At 42.5% G+C, this 10,385-nt stretch overlaps 1 protein-coding gene across 1 annotated transcript; it reads right to left on the bottom strand.

Annotated features, from left to right (window-relative positions):
* Window positions 1-1,984: 1,984 nt before the first annotated feature.
* LOC104069865 (glutathione S-transferase-like) lies at window positions 1,985-7,445 on the bottom strand. The gene is made up of 6 exons (XM_009582110.1): window positions 7,359-7,445; window positions 6,348-6,399; window positions 4,472-4,604; window positions 3,469-3,610; window positions 2,453-2,584; window positions 1,985-2,145 (listed from the first exon to the last, which is right to left on the bottom strand). Exons 1-6 carry the CDS (start codon window positions 7,443-7,445, stop codon window positions 2,026-2,028), a joined length of 666 nt encoding a protein of 221 aa, XP_009580405.1. The 3' UTR covers window positions 1,985-2,025.
* Between the last annotated feature and the right edge of the window lie 2,940 nt (window positions 7,446-10,385).

Genomic DNA, 10,385 nt, shown 5'->3' with positions numbered 1-10,385 from the left:
CCCGCCCTCCCTCAGGTCTCAGGCTTCACCGTGCTGGGGCACCGAGGCTCGGCTTCTCGCAGTGAAACCGCATCCCTAAGCCCTACAAGGGTACCTGAGGGAAAAGCCACCTCGGCCTGGTCCCTGAAGCCTTGTGAAGCGACTTTTTCCACTGGGCTGGCTTCGAGGTTGGCAGGGTGCCACTGCTGCACCTCAGAGGGACATGGCGGCCCCGGGCAGGAGAAGGGCTTTGAGGCCCCCAAGGCGGCAATGGGGTCGCAGGGATGGCGTGACTGGGGGAGAGGCCTGGGCCGCAGACCCTGTGCGAGGGGTGCCGAGTTGTCGGGGTGCCGGGGGCTCTGGCTCTGCGTGGCCGAAGGCTGGGGTGTGTGTGCAGGCTCCTAAAACCACCTGGCTATGCAGGGGAGCTTGCATGGCAGAGAGTCGGCAGCCACGGCCAAAGTTTCCTGCTCAAGTTTCTGACAGCGCTCAGCAGCTGGAAGTGCTGCCCGAATGCTTCGGTGAGGCGGGAGGGAAATAGCTCTTGCAACAACTCTAATTAATACATGCTCTGCTGCAGAAAAACATTGGGTTTTTTCCTTTCCTGATACTAAAAACTGGTTCGAGCTGCATGGCATTTCTTATAAAGAAATTACCGGTGTTAGCAAGAGTTTTAGTGCCCTGAGTTTGCCCAGCTTAAAACTGCCAGTACTAGAGCATTAGTTGGATTTAGGGCGCTGGCTGCTGCATTTACATACTTGGTTGATTTGGTGTTTAAATAATACACATATTTATGTGTTCAACTGTCTTGCTAGCCTCTCAGTAGTAGAGCTTGATTTAAGTGATTATAATGTACAACCGATGTACAACTTATATTTAACTGAGTTTAATATAAAATGACATCATTCAACATGAAGTCTTATGAGGAGTGCTTGAGGGAACTGGGACTGTTTAGTCTGGAGAAGAAGAGGCTCAGGGGAGACCTTGCCGCTCTCTATAACTACCTGAAAGGAGGTTGTAGCGAGGTGGGGGTTGGTCTCTTCTGCCAAGTAACTAGTGATAGGACGAGAGGAAATGGCCTCAAGTTGCGCCAAGGGAGGTTTAGACTGGACATTAGGAAAAACTTCTTTACTGAAAGAGTGGTCAAGCCTTGGAACAGGCTGCCCAGGGAAGTGGTAGAGTCGTCATCCCTGGAGGTTTTTAAAAGACATGTAGATGTGGCGCTTAGGGACATCGTTTAGTGGGCATGGTGGTGTTGGGTTGACGGTTGGACTTGATGATCTTAGAGGTCTTTTCCAACCTTAATGATTGTATGATTCTATGATTTCAAGGTCTCACTAGCACCTGACACCAATCTGACTCCTCCTTCCTCAAATAATGTTTTCAACTTTACAGTTGGCGACAAGCATTTGTTTCTCAGTCGAGTCTGCAAGGTGCTTTTAGCTGCTACAGTAGACCTTTGTTAAAGGAAATATTGGTGAAGCTACAATACAAGAGTTTAAATGTCTAGTGACTAAACAGAGGTGCAGTAGGACCTCTGGTCCCAGGATACTCCAAGTTAAGTTCAGAGGAAACCTGAATCCAAACCTGTCATCCCCATCAAACCAGAACCTGCAGGCTTTTCCTGGCATTTCCCAGAACATACACGTCGCCCACTGTTTGGGCTAAGCTCTCTTCATTTTCCAGCAACTCTTGGGAATGCCAGAAAGACAGAACCAGGGAGCCCTTAGGTGTATAAGTAGCAGCAAGAAGTCATTGAACAAACTGGGTTTGAGTGTCAATAGTAAGACTTTATTTCAGGTATTCTCTTAAGTAATTTAAGACATCCTGTGTTGTCTAGTGTACCCCCTAATTCAGTGAACTGTTTCATTTGCTGGTATGTTCATGTAGATTTACCTTGGAAGTGTTTGCAGTAGGCTAAAACCAGTCCTGTAGCTAAGGAAAGAGAGATCAAAAACCTTTTCACTATTTTCATTAATTCCACTTTGCCACTATCAGCAAAGACAAAGACAATGAAATAGAATTTCTGGGGGTTTAGGTTGCTGCTCAGTGGAAAATTTTCATCAGTTTTGGTACATCTTTTTCTTGTAGTGGTGGTTTCCTCTGGCTGCCAGGCTGCAGGAATTTCTTTATTGTGGGGATATTGCCTATTCTTGCTTTAAAACTCTATAAAACAAAACCAAAACAGCACTGTCCTTAAGAACCATGGTAACTGTTAGACATTTAGATGTTATCCATGTAACATTAGGGGTTGATCCTGCAGAAGAATCTATATGCTTCATCCTATTATGCTTTTGTGGCTATAGTGACAGAAGGCAGCAATAACCATCAGTATTTGAGGCCGGCTAAAAGTACTTAGAATATTTGATTTTCACTTCTTTCCTCACCCTCCCACTTTCCCATATTTCTCAGCCTGTTTAAATCAGTGGTTCTGCTTTGATTCATTGTCCATTAAAACTGTCCATTCAATTACCTGCAAGAGAGGAAATTTGGCAAGTATATCAGGCTTGCACTCTTCTGCCATTAAAAGGGTTTCAAATAATTGCACATCTGCCCTGCTAAACCGGTTGCCAACAAGAAAGTCTTGTCCATGGTCTTTCAAAACCTAAAAACAGAGAACCAGAAGCAGATGCGATTTTTTTTTCTCTGTGTGACTTAATATGGTATCTTCAAAGCAAGGTCATTCACTGCATGGAGTTAGCCTTGAAAGAATGAAATGCAGTAAGAACATGTGTAGTATAAATGAATGATATGACCACACGGTCATCCTAGGCATAATTTATCAGTCCTTTCTTTTCTGCATGTCTTTCTGGCAGCTCAGTTGTACCCCTCTTGCCTTCACTTCTGTAGCTCATGTAATCAGTGCTGCTGTGTTGAAGGCTAAGCTTTATGGGATACAACCATCACTGCAAATACCTATACAAAATTTACAAGAGGCTTAAGTTCAGCCCAGGGCATAGTAAGAGTATCTTGGACTCTTTCAAATGATGGGCAGCTCCCTTCTCACCTGTTTCTTCTTCAATTTTGGGAATATTGCATTGGGAGCTCTCCACGTGAACCTGCGCCTCATGGTCTTGACATCCAGCTAATCCATCCTCCCTTTTGTTACAGAAGGAGCTGTAATGCTTTTACATAGCATGTATGGTGGAGGGGGTTCTGCACTTCAGGAGGAAACTTTATGTAAAAGCTGATGCTAAAAAAAAAAAAAAGTCTTTTGTCTGAAACAACATACAGACTGAAACATGGACATGGGGAGCTCAGTGTGTCCTGGGTTTTTGCCGCTCTGCATCTCTCCCAGATTTGTAGTGCCTTCTGTCCCCTCTGTAGTGTCCTGTCTCCATCCTCATCCCAGCTCCACCAAAACCATAAGCATTTATATTTAAGTGGTAATTTTTCTTCTGTTTTCCTCAGTAAAAATTGGTTGTTTAGATCCAGGATGGAGTTTCAGGAAAACAATATTAATTAAGCTACTACATCTTTGCCACGTACCTTCTCAAAGACTGGGAAATATCTGTTTGTGGCCTTGTCCACAATAGTAGCAAAATGTTGCTCCTTTTTATCTGCTGGTTGGAAAGCATGGGTCATGAGTAACTCGTTCAGATCTATTACTGCTTCCACATACATATCAATTCTGAAAGAAATAGATCCAGTTGGTCAAGTCAAACACAGTAGGTCTGAATAGCACGATAGCTACTGGCATAACCCCATTGAGATGTTGGGAACTCTCTGCCTCTTCTATCCAGCATGCATAGCTTGGAGCAGTTACCCCTAGAGTGCATTAGCTTCGGGAGGGGTCGGGGGGGAAAGTATGGGTGAAAGACAAGTGCAAAGTGCCTAACCAAAAACTAGAAAACTGTACCTCTTCCATTTTTCACTAGGGGTGATACTTCTCTGTATTAAGTTTTTTTGAACCTGAGTACAAAATGGACGTGTGTCATCCAAACTTGTGTTAAAAATCCCATCAGACATGGTAAGTTAAACAGTGGGTCTGTACACTTCCTAACAAATATCTTGACATGTGTTTACCAGTGCTAATTAACTTGAAGCATTTAAAAATGCTTCAGGTCAAACCATGTGCTCTAAGAGCCCTGTCCTTTAATAACCAGTTATTAATTCTAATTCTAATTCCTGGTTATTAGAGGGAGAAGTTTTTTGTTTCCATCAAAGACACTTCCCTGAATTTGATGTGGGGAAAATGCCTGCTGCTGACAGGAGAAAATGAAAAGCAGCATCAGTAAGACAGTCTGCCCTCTGCACTCCTGACTGCTTTCTTCTCATTGACCTTCGATCTTCATGGACTCCCTCGCACCATGCTGCCTATCTAATCTAGCTGGTTATTACTGTTGTAGACATCACCCGCAGTCACAGTCAACGCGTGCTACATGAAAAGTTGCTGTATCACCCTGAACCTGACTGTGAGCTGGGATATTCTTGTGTTGCACAGAGAGGTAGTATGAACTGTAGTCTAACAAAGGTGGTACTGTTACATTACAGGGCTCTCTCCTTCAGGTTGTTCCCGTAGAGGTTGTACTTCGTTGCTATGTAGTTGGCAATGGCTCTGCTCTGCACCATCTTCATTCCATCTATCTCCACCATTGGCACTTGCTGAAATAGCAGGGATCCATCTAGGGAAAAGGGGACAAGACAAGGAGACATTCAGTCTCTGAATGAGAACCATTAGTGGGTGTTTGGCAAAGTAACCACAGGTATTATTTTTTATCTAGAATCATAGAATCATTTAGGTTGGAAAAGACCCTTAATATTATCGAGTCCAACCATAAACTTAACGCTGCCAAGTCCACCACTAAACCATGTCCCTAAGCACCACATCTACACGTCTTTTAAATGCCTCCAAGGATGGTGACTCAACCACTTCCCTGGGCAGCCTGTTCCAATGCTTGACAACTCTTTCAGTGGCAGTCTTCCTCATTCTCACAACAAGGTATGGGAAACGCTTACCATGAAACCAAGAACCATTTCTTAGTGACATGTTAAAAACTTAATATTATGGCAATCAGCTTCCTGAAGTTTCTTCAAATCTGAAGAAGCATCCAAATGCAGAATTTTTAGCAGTCATACACTGAAAAAGACAAGCGCTGCGTTGCATGGCCCTAACTCGGATGATTTTCATGGAGGTTAATACAGATGAGAAGGACTGAAGGATCTGACCCAGCCAGTTTCTGTCATGCTTTGGTAAGTATTATGGAAATCTGGACTATTTATGGACTTGTCAACATATAATGTGAATATAAATGCATATAATATCTTTGTGACTACTGTATTGACTTTATACAATGGTGTACATCTGTACAGGCATGAAGCAGGGAATAATGGGTGGGTTTCATGAGATTCCTGCAAGACCCAAAAATCACTTGGTGTGAGACTACTGTAGCCGTGTAAATCCCTTGCTAGTCTGCAGAAGCCTTATTCTAGCAAGGAAGAAGTCAAAATACCTCCAGGAACCGATCAAAGAAGCGAGTATTTGCTTTATGGAATCATATTTCTTGACTCAGGTAACTGATCAGCTACATCCATCTAAGGCAATCATGCAGAGAAACTGTCTGCTATTAAGGGCACATTTTCATTTATGCTCGTGTCTCAAAATACTTTTTGAAAGCTGGCAGGTGGCAGGAGGATCAAGTCATTGTTCCTAAAGGAGAGTAGGACTGCAAATGCCAACCCTAGCTCAGACTTCTTTGAAAAGCCAAGTGAAGTGGAAGAGCACAGACATGTAATTTGTTTTGGAGGACCTGTGAATATCATGTTCACACAGATGGAAGCTAAAGATAGCAAGGTGAGTAGTTGCCTTGGGAAACAGGAACACATCAGAGGTACAGGTTAAACTCAGAAATCTGGAACTCTGGTTTCATACAGATTATAAAATAACAACTTTGTAGGCAACCTAAAATGGTAATGAATTTCAAGATGATCTGATGACAAATACCTATATTGTTGTAGAACAGGAGGCAATGAGAACAAAGGAGAGTCGACCATCTGAACTTAAGGAAAGGCTTTTTTACTGTGGGAGTGACTGAACACTGGCATGGGTTGCCCAGAGAGGCTGTGGAGTCTCCATCCTTGGAGATACTTAAAACCCAACTGGACACTGTCCTGGGAAACTGGCTGTAGGTGACCTCGCTTGAAAAGGGGAGGTGGAGCAGACAATCCCTTTTGACCTCAGCCTTTCTGTGATTCAGTGAAGACTGAAGCAACTGGGTGGATGATACCATCTAACACACTGCAGTGTGCATCTGTGATACCTCATGTACAATCCAGCCTAGATTTTCTTTTTAAGAGACATAAGACTTCTTAGGTGTTCTAAGACAATTCTAATTATTATTATCTATTAAAAAGTGAAGGAAACTTACCGTTCTGTAACTTTGTCAGATCATCCTTTGTTTCCAGGAAACATTCTTCAAACTGCAGAAAATACCAAAGAAAAGTTGTGTTGTCACTGCATGTTTTAGCTTCTGCTTTGCATGAGACAATGAGAGCACAAAGAGCTGTGTTTTGGGGAATTTTATTTTTAAAAAAATAAATCAGATTTGGAAGTGATATCTTTAAAAATTTATTTTGCTTCTGTCCCATCCTCTTCTCTTCCCTCTCATATGTGATTCATATTTTTGTGCAAGTAAGATTTTGGCTAAAGCTGAGGTGACCAAAAGGCAGAAAACCCTGTCTGCTGAGCAAACAGCCACCATGCTACTTCTTTTGTCGGTGCTGGCAAGAGATGGCGCAGGGAGAGAGGAGGATAGGTAATTTCACAGTGCAGCAGCAGAACTGTGGTATAGCTCCTTTGCCACAAGCTGGCAAAAGGAGGGACGAAGAGAAGAGATCATGTGCCCTGTGCAGCTTTCTGGTACATTGCCCATCAGCACGACAAAAACTCACAGGTCTTAAAACACATAGATCCCCACACTCCCTCTCCAGTTCAATATCAGAAACCATTAGAGGTAAAAACAATTACTCTGTGTTTTATAATATACAGTACCTTCAGGGGTAAGCTACATTGTAGTGGGAAAATAATTTTTTGCTATTTTGGACATTGGGATTTAACTGAAGGTCTTCAGAACTGAAAGTGCTTGACCCCTGTGATCAGAAGATAAGAAGCCAGGTTCTGCTGCTGTGGTTTAATATTTTTTCTTTCACTAGCTACAGGGGAGAGGCATTTGTGGTGCTACCAGTAGGCTACGCACATGATGCTTGGAAGTGAAACAGGAACTTGACCCCCTGCTTAGGGTAAGCTAGTGGTCATTGTTGGCTTGGTTAGCAATGCACTAAATGCAGAGCTTGAAACTGCTGGTCAGTCACTTTTTTTATAAGGAACAGTAAAAATACATATTTGTCACATGCTCTTAGTATAAAAAGCAGAGGCAAACCTCAACCCCAGCTGCTGCTAATAGCCACCGTATTGATTCCATTCGGCCTCGTCCATTGAAATAGTGCAGCTTGGGTTTCCCAGACATGTTTCCACGTGCCTGATTTCCTACTATCTGGAATAAAGAAGTAAGTTTTTCAAAATAAAGATTCAGAATGCTAGTTTTGAGTCTCTAACTGGTTCTCAAGCATTGTTCAAAGGTTGTCTTGTTTGAAACCAATGATTTATGGTCCAAGACTCTCATCAAATTAGTAGAGGAGGTAAAAGACTATGTTGAGAGACTGCATTGTATCATTTCGCCTTAAGATATCTTTCATATGTGCAGGATAGTTAAGCAGAACTCTGTACTGAGAGCAATTGGCCCATGTCAGAGAACAAGCAAATCAAAACCTATTTGCATCCCAAAGTGTTCTGCTCTGACCAAAAAGCAGGGTGTGTGAGATACACTGCTCTGTTTATTTTGGCATTATCTCAGGATACAGTTTACTGTTTAATCAGATACACAATATAAACTCAGCAATTGCTGTGCTTTCTCCAGCAGCCATTATGCTCCCTTATAAAGTGACAGGAAGGATTTTTTTTTTTCCCATTGTAAGCATTCAATGTCATTTACAACACTCCCTGCTCCTCTCATTTTTTTAGGCAAGCACCTGAAGACATGGAATTTAATTTCGTGTCTGGTAACATTAGATTTGCCTTTACTACAGACGGAGCCAAAGTGCAATACCTGCTTGGTCCAATTCCAACTCTGCTGGAATTTAAAGCAACAACAGTTTCTAGACAGACTGACATCCACCCCATTCAGAACCGGTGCGTGCACATCAGCAGCAAACCTGTAGACAGTGCCTAGTTTATACTAGCTTCACAGTTATTAACTCTGTGTCAACAATAAAGCTGAAGCATTAACAGCAGCAAAAAGAAAATGGCTAAAAACCCCGCATATTTCCCTTGTAAATAACATGTCATCTTGTCTACAATAGGAAGAAGGCAGTGAGAGGAAGCACTCCACACTTCTGAGATCTACATTTCTTTTTCTTAAATCTGTACACCTAGAAAGCGATTGATTAATAATTTAACATTTGATGCACATAAGTATGTTAGTAAATAAAGTACGTACAAGTATTTAATCCATAAAACCCATTCACTGACTTAGTTTCAAGTACACTAATTCCCTACGCATGTCCAAAATCCAAAAAGCTTACCTTGTACACAGTATGACTCACTCTAAGCTCTCAGTAGCTTTGCCTTGAGATTATATGGGTCTGTAGCCCCTCCTACAAAGAGAATTGCAAACATTTCTCTGCCAATGGAAAACTCATATTTCTTAAACAAATAATAACAATTAGGTCTGTTTAGTCACTTCTCACTTACAGAAAATAAATTCCTGACTAATGCTGACTATGTACAAATGTAAGATTCACAAGAGGTCATGATCATTGGGAACATCTGTGCCAGCAGAAAATTGTATGCTTCCTGTTTCATTGTTTGGCAACCTGCTAGTTAAAAATAATCTGAATGGCTGAAAAGCTCCCATGATTTTAAAAAATACTGTGATAGCAATCAAAATTTTATTTTAATATTTTATGTTTTTTTACTTCTAACAGATTGCAGCTTTACATCAGTCACATCAACTAATTCAGCTTGAATCCTTCATAAGTTTCCTTCCTTTCCTTAGTTATGGGGGATATTCCTTCAGGACATTTTTTCTGCTGAATTTCATTCCTGGATATAGAAGGTTTTTTTCTGTTTCTGTCAAAAATGTTTCCCTGAATTTGACCTTGTGAAAACGCACACCAAAGACAACTTTAGGAGACAGTGAATGAAGAGTGGCGTCAGAAGACAAACTGCCCTCTGCACTTCTGACTGCTTTCTTTTGATAACTCTGTTGACTTCAAAGAGTCAATACAGCATAAACGCCCATGCACCATCCTGCCTGTCTAATCTAGCTGGTTAATACTGTTGTAGACATCACCTGCGGGCAAGGTCAACATGCTATACAAAAATCTGCTGAATCACCCGGAACGTAACTGTGAGCCGGGATATTATTCTCGTATTACACAGGGAGGTTGTATGAACTGTAGCCTATCAAACAAAAAAATGAGTTGTTACAGTACAGGGGGCTCTCTCCTCCAGGTCCTTCCTGTAGACGTACTTGCTGCTATGTAGCTGAAAATGATCCTTATCCCATCAGTCTCCACCACTGGTGCCTGTTAGACCAATGTGTTCCATGCTTGACAATAAAATAAGCTTAATTATTTATTTAGAGCTAGAACCACAGAAGGACAAGGCATCAAAATGGTCACCACTGCAACGTCTTGTCTTTTAGGAGGTGCCTAGTCCCCAAATGGAACACTGTACCCTATATAGCCCGTGAGGAGAGCCAGGCTTCACAGAAGGGGACTCCTCACTGACAGCACATCCTATAGCCTCCACCTTCTGGTTCGGGCTCTTTTCTTTCTTATTTCCCTCTGTCGCCTTCTTACATTTTGGGAGGTTCTTCTCTCCAGCCTCTGAAAACCTGCAGCGGGGCTCAGTCACCTACGCAGAGGTGTCCACACCGCTGTGCATGTTCCAGGGCATCAGCTGGCCTCCAGCTGCTGCTCCAGAGAGCCCAGCTCTGCGGCATGTGCCATGACACGATGGCCCAGCCCTGCAGAAGTGTCATGGAGAGCCCCAGGTGTCTGTGCTAAGTGCAGCAGAAGCCCACTCTTGGTATCGCTGTGGAAGCACAAGCTGCCCACATTTCGTTTTCTCTTAACATCCAGCCCGAAATAATTTGTTCATATTTTATAACGAAACAGAACTCTGCATAAGAATGTTTTATTTTGCTTGCTTGTGAAGCGATGGCTTTCCCCTCTAGGCTTCTGGGAGTGCTGACTTTTGCTGTTAGCACAGGTTTTTTTAGGAGTAAAAGATCAAACTACACTGCTGGAAATAGTGTTTCTGGCATTGTTGGACAGATATGACTTACAACCCAAAATCGAGGATAATGTGGCAGATTGAGGGTAGGGAGGCTCTGCAGAGGGAC

Source organism: Fulmarus glacialis, unplaced genomic scaffold, assembly GCF_000690835.1.
Source record: "Fulmarus glacialis isolate BGI_N327 unplaced genomic scaffold, ASM69083v1 scaffold29447, whole genome shotgun sequence".
Classification (NCBI taxonomy): domain Eukaryota; kingdom Metazoa; phylum Chordata; class Aves; order Procellariiformes; family Procellariidae; genus Fulmarus; species Fulmarus glacialis.
Note: the sequence above shows the minus strand (reverse complement) of the source record. Positions and strands in the feature narration are given on the sequence as shown.

Coding starts and splice junctions, on each gene's coding strand:
- LOC104069865 (XM_009582110.1), bottom strand. CDS start 7,445: ATGTCTGGGAAACCCAAGCTGCACTATTTCAATGGACGAGGCCGAATG. Junction 6,400..7,358: donor TAGCAGCAGCTGGGGTTGAG/GTTTGCCTCTGC, acceptor TATTTTCTGCAG/TTTGAAGAATGTTTCCTGGA. Junction 3,611..4,471: donor AACCTGAAGGAGAGAGCCCT/GTAATGTAACAG, acceptor TATTTCTTTCAG/AATTGATATGTATGTGGAAG.